At 36.8% G+C, this 23,361-nt stretch overlaps 1 protein-coding gene across 7 annotated transcripts in view; it reads left to right on the forward strand.

The window, feature by feature from the left end:
- The window catches only part of DOP1A (DOP1 leucine zipper like protein A), a 60,160-nt gene that overhangs the window by 31,668 nt on the left and 5,131 nt on the right, over positions 1–23,361 (forward strand). For 6 of the 7 annotated variants that reach the window (XM_042881605.1, XM_042881630.1, XM_042881620.1 and 3 more), the window contains 20 exons: positions 655–807; positions 4,093–4,193; positions 5,415–5,674; positions 6,324–8,331; positions 8,429–8,540; positions 9,161–9,343; positions 11,427–11,552; positions 12,543–12,677; positions 13,268–13,323; positions 13,792–13,896; positions 14,405–14,471; positions 16,018–16,162; positions 16,428–16,507; positions 17,056–17,165; positions 17,269–17,418; positions 17,782–17,843; positions 18,273–18,425; positions 19,588–19,724; positions 20,890–20,945; positions 21,837–22,001. In XM_042881605.1, the coding sequence (XP_042737539.1) occupies positions 655–807; positions 4,093–4,193; positions 5,415–5,674; positions 6,324–8,331; positions 8,429–8,540; positions 9,161–9,343; positions 11,427–11,552; positions 12,543–12,677; positions 13,268–13,323; positions 13,792–13,896; positions 14,405–14,471; positions 16,018–16,162; positions 16,428–16,507; positions 17,056–17,165; positions 17,269–17,418; positions 17,782–17,843; positions 18,273–18,425; positions 19,588–19,724; positions 20,890–20,945; positions 21,837–22,001 (4,364 nt within the window). Of the gene's footprint in view, positions 1–654; positions 808–4,092; positions 4,194–5,414; positions 5,675–6,323; positions 8,332–8,428; positions 8,541–9,160; positions 9,344–11,426; positions 11,553–12,542; positions 12,678–13,267; positions 13,324–13,791; positions 13,897–14,404; positions 14,472–16,017; positions 16,163–16,427; positions 16,508–17,055; positions 17,166–17,268; positions 17,419–17,781; positions 17,844–18,272; positions 18,426–19,587; positions 19,725–20,889; positions 20,946–21,836; positions 22,002–23,361 lie in introns of those variants that run through there. The other variant, XM_042881645.1, reaches the window with a different exon arrangement.

A 23,361-nucleotide genomic window follows, 5' to 3' on the forward strand; every position in this document is an offset into this window, starting at 1 on the left:
CCTGCATTAGAAATAGTGTGGCCAGCAGGAGCAGGGAGGTGATCATCCCCCTGTACTCAGCACTGGTGTGGCCGCACCTCGAGTACTGTGTTCAGTTTTGGGCTTCTCACTACAAGAAAGGCATTGAGGCCCTGGAACGTTTCCAGAGAAGGGCAACAAAACTGGTGAGGGGTCTGGGGCACAAGTCTTATGAGGAGCAGCTGAAGGAGCTGGGATTGTTCAGTCTGGAGAAGAGGAGGCTCAGGGGAGACCGCATTGCACTCTACAACTTCCTGAAGGGAGGTTGTGATGAGAAAGGGTCTGGCCTCTTCTCTCAGGCAAATAGTAGGACCTGAGGAAATGGCCAGAAGTTGTACAAGAGGAGGTTTAGGTTGGACATTAGGAGAAACGTTTTCTCTCAGAGGGTGGTCAGGCACTGGAATGGCTGCCCAGGGAGGTGGTGGAGTCGCCGTCCCTGGCAGTGTTCAAGAGGCGTCTGGATGAGGAGCTACAAGATGTGGTTTAGTGCTTGTGGCACTGGGAATGGGAGGGGGGTTGGACTAGATGATCTTATAGGTCGTTTCCAACCTTGTGATTCTATGATTCTATGATTCAAAACAAGGCATGATACTCATTCACTTGTCTCTCTTACAACTTCTGTTTTCATGTCCAAAGCATATTGCTTTAACTCTTTGGGACCAGTTGGGTGATGGAACTCCTCAGCATCATCAGAAGAGCGTGGAGCTCTTCTACCAGCTGCACAACCTTGTACCATCTTCTAGCATTTGTGAAGATGTTATTAGTCAGCAGCTGACTCATAGAGACAAGGTAAGTTGTATGTGTGGTTACTGAAAGATGGCTTTATGTGTATGTTTGATACTAGCGAAATATATTTGGAAAAAGGACTTGGTACCTCAGAGGAGGATGTAAATGAACTTCAGAATTTTAAGAATGTTGCATTGTGTTGGAAAGTTTGTTTCAAATGTTAAAAAATATTCTTATCTTACATGCAGAATATTGGATTCTTCTACCCTGACACCATGACCTTCTTTCCTATATTTTCACTGGCAAGAAATTTTAGCCTAATCTCTGTATCTGATCCGTGTTTTCATGCTGTCTTGCTGTTTCAGAAATACATAAAAAGGGTTCTTAATGATAGTTCTCCTAACAACTCCTCTTTCCCTGAACAGCTTCTTTATTTTTAAGGTCCCTTCATTTTGCTGCATCCCTACCACCTTTTTTTCTGACCTCTGGTATACTCTTTCCTATTTCACCTGACTCTTGCATCTTCTTCTAATAATTCGTCTAAAGTAGAGTCTGTGCTTTTCTCCTTCTTTACCTTCACAATATGTGGAGAAAGAGAAGAGGATTTTTTTTATTTTTTTTTTAAACTACTTTGTCTGTCCCTTTTTTCATAGGGTGGGCTTTGATTTCTTCTCTCAGCACTGTGTGGATCCCTGTCTCTGGGTCAAGGTGCCCTCCTTATCTGCCTTTCTGTTTGTCACTGTCTTCCGTCTAAAGCATGAGATTTGCTTTCAGTTCTTTTCCTTACAGTGAGAAACTAAGTGAGTCTGCTGAGTCTGATGGTATTATTTTGTTTCTGCCTTGTATCACTTCTGCCATGTATCCTTTCTGTTTTTTGGCAGCAAGTCTTTTCTTGTCTTTCTGGCCATTCATGCATTATCTGATTATGGTTCTTTCTGTAAAAACGAATGTAAATATCAGAGAAAAGAGTAGCTTGTAAGTGTATTTTACTTGCAGATCCCAAGAGCTGTGCTGTATGCTTGAGCTTCCTCTTCTGACATTTCTCTTCATTAATTATTTGCATTCCTGTGAGATTCTTTTTTTCCTTTTAGGAAGCAAGCAGGTTACAGTAACTAGGTATCCTCATTGAAGAATCTTCTTTACAGTTATGCAGCCCCTCTGTTTTGTAGTTATATCATGGAAAGAGTTGAATGCTGAGTGTTCACATTTGTCTGTTCTACAAGCTACTTACTGAACTGCTGTAACAATAATTGTTAGGGTTTGTTTGTTTTGCATCTGTCCATGGGAAATGTGGTGCTTGCCAAATCCTCTCTAAGTGATGTGGCACCTGACATCTGAGTTGTCTGTGTACCTTTCTTCATTATGCTGCTAAAGCTTCTCTTTCCTTGAAGATCTTTTTCTTCCATCGCTATCTCCTCTAAACAGCCATGGAGTACAATTTGAACAGAACCTCTTAGTGAAAAGAATGCTGCTTCTTTGCCTGTATGACAGGTGTTTGTCTTGTGGTTCTTATTTTGCAGCTTGTCCTATTTCTTGTTCTGCTGACACAGGCTATCATGTTTGATCCTGATCCATCTCAGTGGATTTCTCCCGTTTTCTTTTGCTGTTCAGAGGTTGCTTGACTCACTGCTGGCTGTTTTTTACAAATTACCTTGGCTATCATAATGATAGCTTCTGTTTTGCTGTCATTTTAGCTAGTGCTTTAAATTCTTAAATAAGTGACCTGTGTTCACAACCCCAGCAGAATGAATTATAGGCCACTCCTTGCTTACATACACTGAAATTTTCAGGTTGTGTCATTTAGCAGAAGTTGCCTTTCTGCCTTTCTACCAGGGTAACCAGGTCAACAAAAGCAATTGTGAGCCAGTTTGTTAATCACCGCAGTTCAGTTTGGCATTTTGATAAAGCTGCTGATGAGTTACAGTTCAAAGTATTTTACTGGTCTGTGAACTGCGTGGTCATGTGAACTGTGAACTGTGATGGGCTTGCATGGAGTCCTTGTGGAAGTGAAATTTTCTTTTTATTCAGCAAGTTTTAGCAAAAAGTTTTGTGCAACTGTAGGTTTTGCAGCAGCTTTTTTTTTTTCCCAGAAATCACATTTTTTTTTCTAAATAAATGCTTTTCTTTCCAAAGTGCTATTTCATTTATTTTAATGAACACCTGATGCAGTGCATCATTTTGTGGTTTTTGTACATTTTTAGTTTTTATTTTTTGTAGCTTTTACTTAAAATTTGTGTTAAAGTGGCAGATGTGAGTTGTTGCAAAGCTTAAACTGCATGTTATAAAATAGGTGTGGAAGTATGCCAGATCATCACAGTTATCACAGTTTGTGATTTGGTCTCATGTTTGTAAGTTTCACAAAGAAACAAGTGAAAATCTCAATCAGCATCTTGTCTGACTTTTGGTAACTTAGTTTAAGCTCTGATTATATTTGACTTTTTCTTTTTTTTTTTCAGCATGACCATCCTGATTTTCATACTTTGCTTGTTCAGTCCTGCAAGTGATTAGTAGCTTCCTTGTCTCTTTAATAAAGCTATTTTTAACAGATTTACCCAGATGTTCTTATCATGGTGTGGCATTCACTGTTGTGTTTACAGTTTTGCTCAATAACTCGTTCCTTGACCAGCTGCAGTGAAGAGAGAAAGGCATAACAATTGTTAGTTTAATACCATTTTCACCATTAAATATTCTTCAAGTTACTAGCAGTCATTGGAATTCATCTGCTGTAGTAATCATGTTTTTTTTTTTTGTCAACAACAAAACTATGTGTTCCCTAGTGAAAATTGGTATCTTCTTGATAAATTCTATCATCTATAGTGAGGGAATTCTTATGTCTCCCTTACCAACACATTTCCATTCCCTTGTTTCCTTGGTTACTGTGTTTAATCTCATGATTCCAGACACAACAATCTGGTTAACTACCCCTAAGTATTTTTTTCTGTCTGCTACTCTGCTTCTGTATCCTTGAGTTTTTCTGATTAACAGCTTGTGTGTTTCTTCCTGCTCTCTCTTTACCGAAGTTCTAGTGGAGTTATAGATAAACTAACTGAAAAAAAGAGACATGTAACTCATGAGAATAGGATGAGTATTGTTCAAGTTAATACACTGAGTATGACTTGAAAATATTCTAAATACCTGGAAACTAAGGCAGACAAGGTCAAGATGAAGAGAGGGGACAATCTTTAATGTTCACAAATATATGTTCTCTCTTATTGCTTTTACTATTAGAAGACAGGATTTGAATATATAAAGTTGGTAAAAATACGTACTTGATATTTTAGATTGCTCTATGCCCAGTTGTTGTCAAAAGTTGCTATACTGTGATCTAACTTATAATTTGATTCACAGAAGATAAGAATGGAAGCTCATGCAAAGTTTGCAGTACTATGGCATCTCACTCGTGACCTTCATATTAACAAGTCATCGTCCTTTGGCCGTACCTTTGACAGGTTAGTGATCCAGTTAAAAGTTTTGAGGCAAAATTGCTTTAACTAAGTCATACTGTCAGCATATAATGTTTAGCATTTATGAAATACGATGTAACTGAGAGCCAGAAAGGAAGCAAACAAAATAGTTAAGCAAACTAATTTTCACAGTGATGATTATGGAAGCTGTTAAGTTTTTTTTGTTGGTGATAGAGTAGGATAGGGAATGGTCACGTAATGCATTGATTCCCAGAGTGGTTCACTATTTATGTATTGAACATAATATTTAAGTTCTTAGTGTGATTTAGGTTTTTTTTTTTAAAAAAAAAAAAAAAAAAGGCAAGAGAAGTCCACACAAAAATGAATTACATGAAAACAGAAAGTAACAAGAAAAAACTAAGGAACATTTGCAAGTTAGCAATAAAAGTTATTTTGTTTAATCTCTGATTTATGTACAGTGTCACACAAACAGCAAGGGATCTCCTGATCTCTGATGTCAGGCTGCCTTAGAAAGAACGGAATGATCTGGACTTTAAACTGGACTCATCTTCCTCAGATAACATAGATGTTGTGGGAAAATCCATACTTAACTGTAGGAAGCAGATTAAAAGGGTTATTTCTTTGCCTTGATTCTGTGACTCACTGCAGAAGTGATGGTAAATTCTGTACTTAGTTCTAAGAGCTTCTGAAGTTGTATCACTGGAGGATGTGGAACAGATGGTAAAATTTGGAGTGCTATATATAAAAATACATATTATTTTTCCCCAATTTAGGAGAGGGTAATAAAAGCTAAAACTATAAAAGGAAGAAAATAACAATGGTAGGAAGAACTGAAATTCCAAATACACTTCTATCAGTTCTTGAAGAGAAATTCCTTTAATGAATTGTCTTCTTTTCATTGTAACTGTGTGAATTAGCATTTTATGGTTTTGTGCTCTGATAGCATCTATAGACAACCGAACTGTGCTACACTCAGAGCTGAACAAATACTTTGAGTATACTACTATTACTGCAAGAGCTGTGTTAACTAACTGACTTTATTACTAGCTTTTCCTGGCAGTTTCTTAAATAGACTAAACTAAAATGCAAAACCTAGGATTGTGGAGTTCCAAAGACAATATTGTTTTATATGGGAAGTATACTGGAATACGTTCTAATGCATAGAGATTTGTCATGTGTCAGATTCAAACGAGATTATACTGGGTAGTATAGAATATGTGAGGTTCATTCTTCTTCCTGTTCTAGATCTCTGTTTATCATGCTGGACAGCCTTAACAGCTTGGATGGTTCTACTTGGTCAGTGGGACAGGCTTGGTTAAATCAAGTACTTCAAAGACATGATATTGCAAGAGTCCTTGAGCCTTTGCTCCTATTGCTTCTTCATCCAAAAACTCAACGAGTTTCTGTTCAGCGAGTACAGGCTGAGTGTTACTGGACTAAGTCTCCCTATCACCCTGAAGAAGAAAATGAAAAACACTTTATGCAGAAGTTTAGCTGTGCTGATGGTACGTACGAAAGAAAACTCTACAAAGTTTATTAGTTAATTTTTTAATTTGCTATCTACATATTTAAAATACAAATTTTGTTTAGCATAATTGGCAAAAAAAAAAGTGTGACTGTTGCTTACGTATGCATTTATGCATGTTTTTTAATTCAAATCTAGGTGCCCCAAGTGCTTTTGAAGTTTAATTGCCCTAATAAATTAAGGCAATATATTCGTATTCTCATGCAAAGAATGTTTTATGTCTTACGGAATTCAGTAGAAGCTTAACAAAGAAGTGAAATGCTTTTGTGAATTAGAACAAATAACGTGGAACTGACTGAAAACATACTGATTCAGTTTAAATATCTTTCTGTTTATTGTATATATATATTTTTTAATTAAATCACAAGTAGGTATGACTGTTATTTCTCCTGAGGGAATTATGTTGTTTTACTAAGGTCTAGTACTAAAGTAATCTTGCTTGGTTCATGCGGATATATTGCTTTCTTATTAATGTTTTTCTGCTTTCAAGTGGAAAAAAAAGATCTATTGACCATGCCTTTATATAATTAGAAGTCTTGATAATAGCTAAAATTCTAAATTTTAATTTTAAATTCTATTCTGAAAAACAAAATATTGTGTGTGATGTTTATTGTTTGTTTCTCTTCAAGGATTTACTCATGTGCCTGTAAGCCAAGGACAACTTATCATACCTAAAGAAGGCAATGAAAAACATCTTGCTATGGATGAAATGGAGAACTTCAGCCTGACTGTCAATCCTCTGAGTGACAGACTTTCCTTGTTAAGTACCAGCAGTGAGACCATTCCAATGGTTGTGTCTGATTTTGACCTTCCTGACAATCAGGTTGAAATACTGCAGAGTTCTGACTCAGGCTGCTCTCAGTCATCTACTGGAGATAATATCAGTTATGAGGTGGAAACAGAAAGCCTGAGTGCTCAAGATAGCTCTCAGACTCTCAGAGAAGATTCACCTGATGAAATTGTGCAGCAAGTGGTTACTGATCTTATATGCAAAGTTGTAAGCAGTCTTGGAGAAGAGAATGAACCAGTTAAATACAGTCTCCTCTCTGAGGATATTTCATGTAAATTCAGTCCTTTGGATAATCCTGAAGAGGTGACTAAAAGTGAAGAACAAAATATTCAAAGTAGCCAAAGTAGTTTGGTTAGTAATGACAGCTCCCAGTTATTATCAGCATCAACTGAGACTGGACTTGAGAGCTTAAGAGATGAAATTTCAAGAAATAACTCTTCACCCTGTATTACAGCAAGCCAGCAATCCCTCTCTGATCTCACTCTTACTTCCACGGAATCCAAGTCCAGAAAGCGAAGCCACAGTAGTATTCAGTTCAACTTCAAAGGAAAACTACCAGAAAAAATGTCAGAGAAGGAAACAATTGTTAAAGAAGCTGGTAAGCAACCAGGTGCGAAACCAAAGGTGAAAATAGCCAAAAAGAAAGATGAGGAGAAGAAGAAAGCACAAACAGAGAAGCTTAAACAAACAAATGTGTTCTTCAGTGATGGTCTTGATTTAGAAAACTGGTACAGTTGTGGGGAAGGAGAAATTTCAGAAATTGAAAGTGATGTGGGTTCCCCAGGAATGCGGAAATCTCCCAACTTTAATATCCATCCATTGTATCAACATGTGCTGCTTTATCTTCAGCTGTATGACTCCTCAAGAACTTTGTATGCTTTTTCTGCAATTAAAGCAATTCTGAAAACAAATCCTTCAGCTTTTGTAAGCGCTATCTCCACTACCAGTGTCAACAATGCATACACTCCTCAGCTATCACTGCTCCAGAATCTTCTAGCCAGGCATCGGATATCTGTTATGGGCAAGGATTTCTACAGTCACATCCCGGTTGATTCGAACCATAACTTTCGGAGTTCTATGTATATAGAAATTCTTATCTCCTTGTGTTTGTATTATATGCGGAGCCACTACCCTACTCATGTTAAAGTGACCTCGACAGATCTAATAGGAAACCGTAATATGCAAATGATGAGTATAGAAATTTTGACGCTTCTCTTTGCTGAGTTGGCAAAAGTTATAGAAAGCTCTGCAAAGGGTTTTCCTAGTTTCATTTCGGACATGTTATCTAAGTGCAAGGTTCAGAAAGTGATCCTGCATTGTCTGCTCTCATCTATCTTTAGCGCGCAGAAATGGCACAGTGAAAAGATGGCTGGAAAAAACATAGTGGCTGTAGAAGAAGGTTTTTCTGAAGACAGCCTTATAAATTTCTCTGAAGATGAATTTGACAATGGCAGTACTCTACAGTCGCAGCTTCTAAAAGTACTTCAACGGCTGATTGTGCTGGAACATAAAGTAATGACTGTGCCTGAGGAGAATGAAACAGGCTTTGAGTTTGTCATAACAGACTTGGAGCACATTGGTCCCCAGCAGCCAATGACTTCTCTTCAGTATTTACATTCCCAGCCAATAACCTGCCAAGGCATGTTTCTTTGTGCAGTGATAAGAGCTTTACATCAACACTGTGCCTGTAAAATGCATCCTCAGTGGATTGGCCTTATCACTTCCACTTTGCCTTACATGGGAAAAGTTCTTCAGAGGGTGGTTGTTTCTGTGACTCTTCAGCTCTGCAGGAACTTAGATAATTTAATTCAACAATATAAATATGAAACAGGATTATCTGATAATAGGTATGTGTATGTAGAGGCATATAATCTTGTAAAATGTATCTGATTGTGTTGAATTGCTTTGAGAAACTCATTTAAAAAACTGTATTATCTGTTTTAGACCTATTTGGATGGCATCAGTTACTCCTCCAGATATGGTTCTTACGTTATTGGAAGGGATTACAACAATAATTCATTACTGCCTCCTAGATCCATCAACACAGTATCATCAGGTAAACTTATTTGGTCATGTGAGAGGTTCCTGTGCAGTGTATTTCCTTGCTGATATCTGTCTGACAGTTTCTGACTGGATTGTATTCATCATGCAATGTATCAAAATACTATCTTTTTTCTTTTTTATATTCCTTTTTTTCTCTTAGTCAAGCAACATTTTTGATCTCATAGTCTCTTAGAAACTGGATCCACATTCTACAACACTTCTGTCCTCCTGTTTCTGCTGTCTTGTTTTTCCTTTGTTGTTTTATTTTTGTTCTTATTTGCCTTCTTTTCATTTAGAAATAACTGAAAACTGTATGTGCAAATCTCAGATTCTGAGATAAATGTTTTGCAAAGACTTTGACATGATACAAAATTGCTGTAGTCATCCTGTGTTCACGTACCACGTGTTCAGAATGCATTCTGTACTGAATGACTGAGAATCAGAAGATTCTTTAATTGATTATTTGATAGACTCAACTTGTGCATACTGTACAAATCATTGAAACAGTGTTTTGGAAAAGATATAAAGATGTAGAGCTTTCTTGTACATTGTCTCAATTTATGCTATTTTATTAGTGTTGTTTAATGTAGATATTTAATGCTCTTCCTCCTCTTTTCCCCTGAAATCCACTAGCTTTTGGTTAATGTAGATCAGAAGCACTTGATTGAAGCACGCAATGGGATTCTGTCTATCCTGCATATGATCATGTCTTCTGTGACATTGCTGTGGAACATTCTTCACCTAGCAGACTCCTCAGAGAAAACTGCTGCTGCTGCTGCTGCCTCCGTTACCACTATTAATCTTGGGTCAACAAAGGTCAGAATATCAGAGATAACATCATTTAAATTGTTCCTAAATACTTTTTGTCAAATAAATCCACTTGCATCTCTTAAATGTAAACTGGCTTTTAACACGTTTGTCCTAATCTACCCATCCTCCCAAAAACAAGGCTTTCATAAATGGGTATTGAATCTACTTTTAAATATTACCAGCTGACAACAATTCATCTCCCCAGTTTTTCTACAAAAAAAATTGCATCCATCCTGAATAATACTTGAGCCGTTTAAGCCACCCTTTTATGCTTCAAGAGATGTGAAATACTCATCTAAAATCTTAGTAAGAGAGCTCTCCTCTTACAACACCTTGAACTTGGGCATTTTTGAACTAGTTCCTTTGTTTATTCAGTGTCCATACAGTGATGTCACTATGCATGGGGAGAAATATCCTAGCAAGCAGTAAGCCAGCAACTGTAATCTAGAAGACAATCTAAGTAGGGAATCAAGTAGGACCATACTGAGAATGCTGCCTAGGGCTCTTATTGGAAGCACTTCAGACTTCTAATACTGCACATTCTTAAATATGAAATTGTCATTTAAATCTGAAATGTTTAAAAATGTTTTCCTCATAGTTAGTCCAAATACACCAAGTACTGGTTTTGATGATTCTATTTTACATCCCTTTCAACCTTTGTCGTTCAGGCTGAAGGAGTCATAACTCCTTGTCTTAAGACTGCATGTCTTTCCACAAACGTTATCTGTGGTTCTATTTGGAATTCCAGTAGGGCTTCCTACTCAATGGCAGGAGAAGAGTCTGTACTTCTGGAAGGCACATGATATACACTGCTTCTGTGAAAATAAGAAAAGCTTTTGTACTCCAGTTCAACATGAACTTTTCTGTAAATCCCAGATTTTCTTTATTTTGCCCAAATACGTAGTATTCAACAGAACACCCAACATGTGCTATGCATGAAGAAATCCTTTTTAAGCCTGGCAACCACACTTGTGGCAAGTGCACGCTCAAACTCCAGGATTCTGTATAACAATTTCTTGCAGGCTTATACAATTTCTGCTTGAATGTATGTGGCCAGACTAGAAATGACTTTCAGAAAACAGATGAAGTGCATTTTTCTCAGAAATATTTCTGTCATAAAAAAAAATCCGGATGAAGGACAGGATGAGAAAGTAGCGTAAGAAAATAAAGCTCTTTTTTTCCGACCCAAACTTGCCTAAAGAAGGATGGCACACACATGCTGTTGAGAGTTTAAATAATGAATATTTCAGACTCCTAGAGTAATGTGTTCTTTTTTATATAATTCTTTTCCTACTACTTAATTTTTATCTCACTTTTACAATAAAGTCTATCTCTATTTGTAGATGCAAATGTTTTCTTTCTTCATAATTCTCATACACAGTTGATAGTTATGTCTCCACTAATGTTCATCTCCTGACTGTGCATACCCATTTCTTCCTCTTATAGGTCACTTTCTGTATCACTAACCTTTCTTGTTTTTTATAGTTTGAGTTCTCTCAGCTTGTGTACATTTCTTGAAGTAAGGTGTCCAAAACTGGACATGGTACATGGTATCTTCTTTCAGGGTAAATATTATATGTCTGTCATGAAGTGCTGCTATTTATGAATGCTCTTCTTTTTCTCTTCCCTTGCAAAGTTGTCACAGTGACTTTGTGATCTGCTGTAATCCAGAAATTTTATTTTTATGCAGCACTGCTATCTAAATACTTTTTCATCCTGAATAATTAGTTGTTTTTCCTCTCCCTTTGCATGCAAAGCTCAAGTTTGTTACTGTAGTCTACCTTTTTCAGGACATTTTTCCAATTTGTCAGATCACTTTGATTTCTGTATTTCCCTTTCAGTCTCTTCCCTCTTCATTATCATTTGCAAATTTACAGAGTGTATTTTCTCTTCCTTCATCTTAGTCATTAGTAAACTGGTTGAAGAGTACCACATCTAAAGCAGAGCTTTATGAACCCTGTTGAGTGCATTCTTCCATTGTCACAAAAAAATTAGCGATAGTTGCTGTCCAAGTCTGGCTTTAGTGCTAGTTGTTCTACACGTAATGCAGGAGTGCTTATCTAAATGCTGGTGTTATTTCATGTTTCAGAATTTGAGGCAACAGATTCTTGAGTTGTTGGGACCAATTTCAATGAATCATGGTGTTCACTTCATGGCTGCCATTGCATTTGTATGGAATGAAAGGAAACAAAATAAAAACACTTCCAGAACAAAGGTATGTTTATATTAGCACAATCCCTTCAAATAGCAGTGATAGCTTTAAGTGGTTTAAAAACGTAAGGGCTAAGATTTCAGCATTCCAGTGAAATGGAAAATATTTTTAACTAGCATCTGTACCTTCAGGGAATTACCAGTGTAAAACCTTGCATTTTTTTCCTGTACCTTTTTAGACTCAAAAACTACGTGTGCCAGCAAAGCTGCACCGTAGCAGAACTAGAAAGTAACAATTTGTTCACAGACTTAGTAATGCAGATGCAAGATAAATGCCCTGATAAGTAGTTGATATTTTTTTGTTCATATATCCTATTTTGACAGCCACAGTCTGTCAAAAGCATGATTTTGTTGAACGAGTTATAGTTCACTGTATTCATAGTCAGATGTCAGAGTTTAATCTCTATCCTTTTTATTTGTCCAGATTTGCTCAAATAGAATATTAGCTGCCTTTTTGCTTTTGAAGCCACAATTATGAAGCTGCTGCATATATGTTATACTTCTGGTTTTATTTATGTAATTATCACAGATGCTGCAGCAGAACTTACGTTCTCTGCCTCACTGCCCTTCTCAACCTCTGTAGTGCATCTTTTTAACATAATACTCTGTTTGGTGATGATTCTGTAGAAGAAGCTTTTGACTTGTATCATGCCCTGGCTAGAAACCTACTGTAAAGTTGCCTCTAACATATCAAGTGTAGCTATTTATATTTCAACTCTTAAATTGTCAGAATATTGTTCTTTGCTTCCTAGAAATTTACGCCTTTGTAGAGCTTTCTTAAAAGCACCATGAACAGGAAAGACAACTTACAAAGATGCTTTGTAGACTGTAAAAACATGATGCTCTGCAAGGCATTTGTGATCAGGATCCTGTTTCTCCTCCATCCATATAGTTGGTCTCATTCCATTTACTTCAGAAGCAAGCCCATGAGGCAAAATGTCTTAATCTTAATATAGGCTATGTGATGATAATGCAACGTATCTGATTCTTCCAGGTTATACCTACAGCAGGTGAAGAACAGCTTCTGCTGGTTGAGCTAGTTCGGTCTATCAGTGTTATGAGAACTGAGACTGTTATACAAACAGTGAAAGAAGTTTTGAAGCAGCCTCCAGCCATAGCAAAGGACAAGGTATGTAAACTGAGGAAGTGCTGTTTGTTTATTTAATGTCTTCTTACCAGAACTTAGGACACTGATAATAGAAATACTTCATGAGCAATATTGAGCAAATAGTTATTCTCACAGTAAGTACAGGAATTTTGAATATCTTGTAGATGGATCAACTTTTGGAGGGAAGCCATTAAGTCAGTACCATTTTTTGAACAACTCTGAAGTCCTGTTTCATGCTTCTGTACTAACTGTTTTGTAGCAATAGGTTACTTACATGAAGGTTACTTTGTTTCTTGAACTGCCTTCTTGACACAACACATAGGGTTTAGGGTGTTAAAGAAATGAGATTTTAAAAATTTAAGGCAATTGTCAAATTTATATCCATTATAACCTATCTTTCCAGGTTTTCTGAATAGCGTTCTCTGATTTTTCTAGAGAAGGCCTCTCCAAATTTTATAGAGAGATGCCTCAATAGATATTCATAAAACCCTGTTAATTAATTGAGTTGCATCTTCAGATGTTGTGATAACATAGTGTTTTCATTTTTGCTGTAGCAAGAGAGGAGCAAGTCAGTTTGTTCTTCTGACAGTTTTCATATCTTTTTTTCCCAGAAACATCTTTCACTGGAAGTCTGCATGTTGCAGTTTTTCTATGCTTATACTCAAAGGTAAGACGAAAAATTAAATGTGTCTTGATGACAGAGGTAGGTGGACAGTCTGAATGTTTTATAACCTCTAGGAAGATAAATTGCCACTTCAATATAAATCGTTTTGAATTGAAGGTATTATAAAAAAATAAAAAGGCGTTTTGTGAGTTTCCTGATTCTGTATCATCTTTCTTCCCATGTCTAAAAATCCTGCAGGAAATCTCCTTGCAGCATAAGGAAAACTGATGTTAATTGTGCTATAATCCATTGGTTCTACACCAATCTTGTTTTTATTGTTCTTCCTTCTTGCTCCTTTTCCTGATGTTGCTCCCTAATAATAAGCAGGGGAAAAAAAACAATCCCACAGAAACTTGTGTATGTGTTGATTAACATTATCTGATAGGAGAATTGTGAGGTAAAAAGAAATGTCTGGGGAGTACCTGAGCAAGACATTGCTACTTTTATTGTTGTCATTGTTTTATATTTCAGGATTCCAGTGACCAGCTTAGTGGATAGTTGGGCAGCACTGCTACTTCTGTTGAAGGATTCCATCCAGGTTGGTCTTCCAGCTCCAGGACAGTTCCTCATACTTGGGTAAGTGCACTTGATGTTTGCAGTTTCCAAAGAATCATAGAAGCATGAAATGGCTGAGGTCAGAAGAGACCTTAAATTCCATTCAGTTCTAACCCTCATGATGTGAGCAGGGCTGCCACCCACCAGATCAGGCTGCCCAGGGCTGCATCCAAGCTGGCCTTGAGTGCCTCCAAGGATCCTAACATCTAACCTAAACCTCCCCTCTTTTTTTTTTTTTTTTGTTTTGTTTTGTTTTGTTTTGTTTTGTTTTGTTTAAAGCCATTCCCCCTTGTTCAATCACTATCTGCCCAATAAAAAAAAACCTGTCTCCTATCTGTTTCTAAGCATCCTCTAAATACTGGAAGACCACAGTGAGGTGTCCTGAGAGCTTTCTCTTCTCCATGAAGAGAAGCTTCTAAAGAAGCTCAGTATAAATGTGTGGAATTTGTACTGATTCAGATTTGCCCTGGGTTTCAAAATAACTGAATAACGTATTATACAATCCGTGTCTACTTCAATTTATTTTCAGTGTTCTTAATGAGTTTATTATGAAAAATCCAAGTCTGGAGAATAAGAAAGACCAAAGAGATCTTCAGGTGAGAAATTTTTACATGTTTGACTCTTTGAAAATATTGAGAAATAAATGCTGAAGTTGGAAGAAATATTTGAATGACAGTGCTTTACTCAAGAGATTTCTCTCTGTAAGAGTATTCCTTAAGCAATTAATAAGACAATTAATAGATAAACTTCACTTATTAGTTGACTGCTTTATTTATTGTAGCTTCTGAAGAAAATTTTTTATCTGTCCAGGGACTGATGCTCAATTTTGAGCTAACATGTCCTGAAAAATATTATACCTTCTGAAAATTGACTGTTCCATGGAGTTGATTAGTGCCCCTTTGCAGGGAGAGACAGCAGCCAGGTGCTGCCAGTTTTCCAATGAAACAGTTTGGGAAGTGAGAGGGGGTTGCAGGGGAAGGTCACTGGGGAATGTGGAAAAGGCAGAGGGTGGGAACTGTTAGAGAGCTGGTCAGTAGCCAAAGGGTTGGGAGGCTGAAACGCAGACTGAGAGATAGACATCAAAAATGTGTTTGTAATACAACAGCCTTTATTAAACTTGCTATCCTTGAAGCAATGTGCTCTTTGCTGTTTTATTTAATATTTATTTCCCCCAATTAAGTGTTTGTGTATTCTCTTTGTGTGTGTTCTTATTTTATGTTTCTAGTCAGCAGGGCCTTGCCTGTTCTTTTAATTTTGTCATAATTTTTCGTTCCTAAAATATTCTTTTTACTAGGTTTCCTAAACTCTTTTCTCCTCAAAACAATAGCTTGAAAAATTCTAATGGGGAGAAGGATATAAAGGAATTATTTTCTCCCTCTCACAATAGAGGTTCTGTTATTATTAAAATACTGAACTTTGTTTTAATGTGTATGTAGCAGCATGCGTTCATATGCTCGTGTTCAAATTATGTTGTGGCTTGTTCCCAAGTACCTAATTACTAATTAACGTTTTTCTTGGTTAACAAGCAAAAGTGTTTGGTTAGATATGCCTGTGGTTCATTTACAAGATGATGTGATAATGTCCTGCTGGAAAACATGCAGAGTCCATCCTGAGTTAGGCAACTGTTCGTAGACAGAATACAGTTTCCTACTGTTGTCCAAATACTAGAAGTGCCAGGCGATCAAAGCTTACATTTCTCTTTCTGTATCTTTCTTATCTTATGATGAGAATGTTGCTGCCACAGCCAGCTGTGTGTTCAGAGCTGTAGTCAGTGCATGTGGTTAGAAGGGATTTTATGAGAACACTGTAGTCCACCTTTCTCACAGGAGGATGTATTCAGCACGGATTTTTATTCTATTGGCTTTCTTGAATGTACTAGAATTACCTCATGTATCAGTTCTGTACTCTTAAGCGTATCTCTAGTGTCTTCTACATAGTACTGTTCATAATCTGTTGAAGACTATCTCATTTTCTTCTTAATGTTCTTAATCACAGAATGAACAGAGCAGTATTTAGAAGTGATTTTTAAAGCTGTCCTTTACCTAAGTGCTGAAGAGATTTTCTACCGAAACATCTGTCAGGACAATAATGTAGTTCTTTCGCTGAAAGTTCCTAAAAGCCTGTTTGTTTTTTTTTCATCAGGATGTAACACACAAGATAGTGGACGCTATTGGGGCCATTGCTGGTTCTTCATTGGAACAGACTACTTGGTTAAGACGGAACTTAGAGGTCAAGCCTTCCCCTAAGATTATGGTTGATGGAAACAACTTAGAATCAGATGTTGAAGGTAGTTTTGTTCTCATCCTTTTTATCCTAAATGAAACTTTTAAATAAATATTAATTATCACACCAGGATGAACAAAGAGGACAGCTCTACCATACTTGAATACATTAAAAATGCTTCAGTATCGTTGAAGCCTTATTGCCTTACACAGTGCATCTGGTGAAGTCTGTATACCTTCAAAACGTATGTTGTTAAAATATGTTTACAAGGTGAATAATGGCTGGAGTAAAGTAACTGTGGACTTCATGTTACTGTTGTCTTCATTTAGATATGTTGTCTCCAGCAATGGAAACTTCAAGCATAACTCCATCAGTTTATAGTGTCCATGCACTGACCCTACTTTCTGAGGTAAGTATTTCCTCAAGTGTAATAAATATTGCCTTATAATAACCTTTTCTTGCTGTGAAGGGCTTGGAGAATGAGCTTTGATGGGAAACACTGGTGTGAATGGATTCTGGTTCCTGTCATGTAACAATAAATGAAACTTTGTTATGAAGCCGGTTATAAGTATACAATGAGATTAATGTGAAGCAGAGCGTGCCTTTTCAGATGTGTGGTATGGGTTGCTGCTCTGCTGGAAGACTTTGCATGTTAATAGATTTTTTTGTTGTTGTTTACTAATGATAATCACAGTCAGTCCTTGGAATTTTTTTTTCACAGGTTGTTTTGTGGAATTATTTGTCCAAGAGCTGATGCTTCTGTGTTTTAATATTTGTTTGTTCTAAAAAAAGATTAAGGGACATTTATACTTCTGGATTTTGTGTAGTACCTGAAATGTGATCAGTTCTATCATAAACTTGAATGTTCAGTGAAGGACATTATAGTGTAAGTTGCTGTGTAGTAAATAAAAGGTAGTTTGAGAATGCAGAATAACATAACTTCCTCACCTGTTGCAGGTTTTGGCTCATCTCTTGGATATGGTTTTCTACAGTGATGAAAAGGAGAGGGTTATTCCTTTGCTTGTAAATATCATGCACTATGTTGTACCCTACCTCCGTAATCACAGGTATCTTTAGAATGTATTCAGTATATGTAGATCTCAACAGCCAGTTGAAATTTCGTGTTTGTCAACAATTTACAATTCTTTCCTGTTGACTTATTTTGTTTAGTGCTCACAATGCATCCAGCTATCGAGCCTGTGTTCAGTTATTAAGCAGTCTTAGTGGGTATCAGTATACAAGGAGAGCATGGAAGAAGGAAGCATTTGATCTCTTCATGGATTCTACCTTCTTCCAGATGGATGCTTCTTGTGTTAACCAGTAAGGCTTTTCTTTTGCTGCCTATATTGAGCATTACTGCAGGTTTTATGTATGCAAATCAAAAATTTCTAACAGCCTTGTATTGAGAGAAATATGGAGGGATGTAGTGTTGTTGATTACCACTTAAATTATGAAACTCATTTACCTAATGTGTATTCCTTCTTCTTTTTTTCAATTTTAAGATTTTTTTAAGTATTTTTTGTGAGAAAAAGCAATAAATATTTATAGTTTCAGATCAAATCAAACTGTACAATGTAAGTGGTAGTGTAGAGAGCTTGGAGCTGGTATTCGTTAAAAGAACAAGAAAAGCTTCCTGTAAGTATTTCTCACTTTTTTGACTTGTGTGAAATCTTTCTCTTTTAGCTGGAGAGCTATTATGGATAATTTGATGACACACGACAAAACCACATTCAGAGATTTGATGAGTAAGTATTCAGTGATGTAGCAGTGACTTTTCTCCAAGGAAAACTTGTAGAGGAAGAAAAAAAGAAGGGGAGGGGGCTGGGAGGAGGAGTAAGTATTTTGAAGAAAGCACTTGTTTGGTGTTTATTCCAGTTTATTTGAATTATCCAGTATATTTCTTTCTTTCTTTCAAGTACTTGTTTCTAGTGATATATACATAAGATCTTTTGAAGTGAGCAGCCAAGCCCAGCTGCACTGTGTATACCTATGAGTTTTCTTTCAAATGTATATTTGAAATCACAGTTTTTAAGAATGCAAATTGCAAAATATGCATCTTCTTAATGGCTGCTTTTGAGCTACATTAATGCAATGAATGTAAGAGTTATTTGCTCCTTTAAGTGAAACGAAAGGGAAATTTAATTTTAATCTGTGTTACTCATTATCTCTTTCAGCACGAGTGGCTGTGGCTCAGAGCAGTTCTCTCAATCTCTTTGCTAATAGAGAAGCAGAGCTGGAACAGCGTGCTATGCTCCTGAAGAGACTGGCTTTTGCAATTTTTAGTAGTGAGATAGACCAATACCAGAAATACCTTCCAGATATACAAGGTCAGTAAAAATGTAGCAGTTCATGGAGTTCTTCTGGAATTTGATTGCCTGAGGAATTATTTGTATAACAGGATAACAGCAGGTAAATTTGTTCCCTGGAATGAATATCTGTGCATACTGAGTATGGAATTACTACTGATTTTCCTCAGAACACTTTTAATCTTACATGATTACAGAGTACATGGACTTTCATTACCAGTTCTCTAACAGATTATTTACTCTATTGTCATTTTACACCTTGATCAATGTCCTCGGACACCCAAAAAGTGCTTTTTGACATGGTAAATAGTTATATCTTGAATGTTCAACTAGGGATAAATACAAAATCTGACCTTGAAGAGTTTTTGAATTTGTGACTTTTATCTGCTGCTCTGTATATATATATCCCATTTATTGCTGAAGAATATCTCTTTAACTGACCTTTTTACATGATTGGGAATGAAGTCTGGTTGGTTTTCTTCTAAGATGATGCAAATAATTATGGCATCTTCTTGATATGTTATCTGCTAATGCTACCAAAGCAGGCACCTTGATCTCTTCCTCCACACAGATAGTCAGTTACATAATCTTCCTGATCACATTTGTTCCAGGGTTTATTCCTTGGAGATGTTTTTTGTTTTGTTTTGTTTTTCCCAGTCTGTCAGAAGCTGATTTATTATGCTCAAGGTACAAATAATTTTGCTGCTCTGAACTGCAAAGTGCATGTATTGGCTTGACTGAAAAATTTCTTTAATTATTGCCTCCGTATTGAATGCACAATGGTGCTTATAGTTAAATAGTGTATTATCCTTGCATAATATTTCATATACTGTGATGATGCAGCTTTTTCAGTAATATATATTTTAGTTGTTTGAGCTGTTATATTTTTTGGAATCTCCTTACTCCTTTTTCTGGAACGAGTGAAACTGCGTAAAATGAGCAGGTGAAATACTGCATTTGGAATGGAGAAGTTTAATAAGAATACACTGCAGTTCTGAAGTTCTTTGTCAGTGTAAGTGGCTGCTCGCTACAGCTTTATTCTGTCAATATAAAGAAGTAATGAAAAATATTTAAAACAAAACAAAAACAACTCAGGTGAGAGTAAATGCTGGAGTAAGAAAATACTAGCTGGAGTTACTCTACTATTCTGAACTGAGGAAGCTTTCTTGGCTTTTTGTTTCAGAAAGATTGGTAGAAAGTCTTCGTTTGCCACAGGTGCCCACCCTTCATTCCCAAGTGTTCCTGTTTTTCAGAGTATTGCTTTTAAGAATGTCTCCGCAGCACCTTACTTCTCTTTGGCCTACAATGATCACTGAACTGGTAAGTTGCAGTTAGCACATGTTATCTGGAAGACTGGTGCAAGCTGGAGATGAAACCCATATCCATAATGATTTTTTAAAAATCTTCTTTAGATACTATGCATGTAACTACACAAAATAGACACAAGCAAAAAACTTATTTTTGTAGTCTATTTTTTCCAACCAAACAGAACACCTGTTGGCTTATGTTACTGAAGCCGTTCAGGTGTCTCCTGACTTAAATTTGTATTTACCTTTGTGGTTCCTGCTTCAATTTCTACTTATGTACACGTACCTTTTCCACCATTCCTAGTCCTTGTAGTTACTTCCATGGTCATTCCGCCCTTTTTCTCCAACAACAAAGCTGAGAAAACTCTTAAAGAAAGAATTGGAATCCATGCTGCGTTGGCAGTTAATGGTCATTCAGAGCTATTCCTATTCCCGAAGCCAAAACTCAAATGACTGTGTTCAGTATCCAACATTGGTCCATGAACCTGTAGGTGAGGTAGTTTGTAAGGCATTAACAAACTGGCAATCAGAATCACTTGGGATTTTTCTGATATCTGTTGGTGCCTAACCTAGCCCTTAGTTAACTACTGATCTAAGCAATGAATTAGAAAAGCTCTAAGGAGTATTTTAAAGATCAAGAGCATTTATTTATTTATTTAAAGAAGTACATGCATTTGTTTTTAAGCTTGTCAGCAGTATAATTAGTAGAAATATCATTTTACTCTGCTAGAACTGCTAAGAGCTAAGAACAGTGTGCCTCTCTTGTTTCTGTGTTGTACCCTATTTATTTATGCAAGCTGCCTCAGTCAAGAAACTGTTTCCATCAGACAAAACTGTGTCATCTTCAGGCATTCACACCTGAGCTTGGCTGTTTTTTTGTATAATTCTTTATTGTCATTTCCTTTAGGTCTTGCTCTCTGCTGGGCTCCCTTTCTAGGAAATTCTGATTGTAAAAGAGTCAGGTCTTTATGCTACTTTAGACTGTATATGAGTTTCAATTTCCACATGCATATTGGTTCCAATTTCCACTTGCAGTACAGGAGTTATTTTGTCATCCAAGAATGGAAGTAGAGGAACTGTTGTTCAGAACTTTAAGGGTTATTACTCACACCTCCCTACAGCATTTTCCTGGGTAGCAGTCCATTAAAAAATTGTATTAAAATACATTTGGTCTTCAGGTGCAAGTGTTTTTACTGATGGAGCAGGAGCTCACTGCAGACGAAGACATTTCCAGGTAAACTTATGAACTTCCGCTTTTCTAGCTTGTTAAATGTCCTGGCATGTTGATGGGCTGTCATTTGTTAGAATAGTTTGTCTTACAATTGCCAAGCCCAAATGAAAAGTACAAGTGAAGAGTACTCCAGTCTGACTGCAGTGCCAGGAACACAATCAGAGTAAAACAAACAAGCAAAAGTACCACTCCTAACAACTTGTTCATAAACATCTAGGGTAACTTACACAATACAAGTGTGCTAGTTCTTTGTGTCTTCCATGTAAAATGACACTGCTTTTTCAACTCAAATAGGCATGGCATGACTTTAGCTTTCTGTTTCACACATATATTTAGAATAAGATTGCAAAATTGTTACTTTTCTTTAATAAAAAGGTAACATCTTCTAGTGTTAGATACAAAGATGAACTAGATCTTTCTATCTTGTTTTACTGTTAATTTCTATTGCATCTACCTTCTGCATAGTATGATGCATTTTCAGTCAATGCTACCAATAGAAATTGATTTCTCAAAAGAACAAAGAGGGATATTTGCCCAAGTCTTGTTCTTTGTTTTCTTCCTAGCTTCTCTTTATTCTTTTGAATAATATTTTGTAAAATAATGTCTGCTTGGCTGCCAAGCTCCTTCTTAATTTTGATGACTGACAGGAATCAGATACAGTATAATATACTTTTGTATTTTTATATACATATTTATATGATTTTTATACACATACACACACTCTTACAAAACTCCAGCAATAGCATAACCATGCAATATTCTATTTTGATTTATGCATTTGGGATTATTTTGGGAAGTAAAATGTTTTTAATCTTTATAAGAGCAAACACTGGAGGATTGGCCCATAGAGTGAGAGGCAACATCGGCTCACCTGTCTGTGGTACTTTATTTTAGGACTTCTGGCCCATCTGTTGCTGGTCTGGAGACAACGTACACAGGGGGCAATGGTTTCTCCACATCCTACAATAGCCAGAGATGGCTGAATCTGTACTTGTCTGCTTGCAAATTTCTGGATTTGGCCTTAGCTTTACCATCTGAAAATCTTCCTCAATTTCAGATGTGAGTAGAAGATGCTATTATCTGAGTTTCTGAATGTTTTACTGTGCCTCTTGGTAAAATTCTGCTGTTTAATACCTTCGTTTTCCTATTTCCTTTCCATTTCTGGCCTTCATCCAGAGTAGCCTGCAGTCCATCCCTTCCTGGTGTCAGAGTGGCCCCCAGAACAAATAGAGCTATGTAGCAGATGATTTTAGGCTGTTTTGACTTAGCCTCTGGCTGGAGATTCTCCACACCTCTGAGCTAATCAGTAATAGCAATTTATTCAAATACTTTGCTTTTCCAGTACTTAGTTGAGGTAATGTCCAAGAACCTAAGATACACCCAATATGTCTCAGTGTGTGAGTCAGCAGATCAGATGACCCATGGTATGATCTCAATATGACTTCTCTTAAATTACTCCTGTGTGATCTGACTGAAATACGTTGCAACAAATCTGTTTGTTAAGGGGATCCCATAGGTTGCGTCTGGGCAGCTGTGTTCACGTGTACAAACTGCTTTCTCAGTTCCTCTGCGGTCCTATCTGCTGGAAGAACTGAATGCAAAACAATGCTGGGGATTGTAGAAGAGACAGCCCAGGACAAAACAAAGCATCTCGTCTCTTCCTATACGTGGCACAGTAGTGACTGTCCCTGGCACAGCTCTGCAGATGGCTCGAGTTGTCCTATTGTTGAAAAGATTCTCGGATGTGCTAGATGGTGCACGGACTTGTGCACATACTGTTCAGTTATGCCCCACAGTATTTCTAAATCTAAAGCTAATCTTAAGAGTTTCTTATTTTATTTACTGAAGATTTGATTCATAATTCTTTCCAAGCTTTGTATGCTATTCTAATCTCTGCCATTAGGCTAAAAATGTTATTGAGGTCATTGCTGCACATTTCTGGAGAGACACTAGTCATGCTGGATAGCTGTCTTTTACAGCATTCTCACAGACTGGGACTGAAGCCTTCAAGGCAGAAATTTTAATTTCCTTTACAGAGTAAAATTCAAGCTGCTGTTTTTTACAGTGCAGTAAGCAGAAGAGAAGGGAATAGTCCCTTTTGTCCTTTGGCCTATGAATAGGTAACAGAAATGAATTCCTGTTATCGACACAGTATATTGAGTACATTTGATGTGTCGTAGTATCGCAAGTGTGCTGAGAACGTTTGGTGTATTACAGTAAGTATCACAAACGTGCACATGTTTTGTGCAACTTACATATTTTGTAATTCACAATTCCTTTTGGGTTCCCTTAGACACAACAAAGATGTGAATATATGCACTTCTAGCTTCACTGCCTCAGTTTTGGCATCCTTAATACTTTAATAAACTCTAATAGAATAAGATAACTCCATTTTTCTTGGCCATATCTCTACTTTTCA

The sequence above is a fragment of the Lagopus leucura genome, unplaced genomic scaffold (genome assembly GCF_019238085.1).
Source record: "Lagopus leucura isolate 7727_CA_CO unplaced genomic scaffold, USGS_WTPT01 Super-Scaffold_73, whole genome shotgun sequence".
Lineage (NCBI taxonomy): Eukaryota > Metazoa > Chordata > Aves > Galliformes > Phasianidae > Lagopus > Lagopus leucura.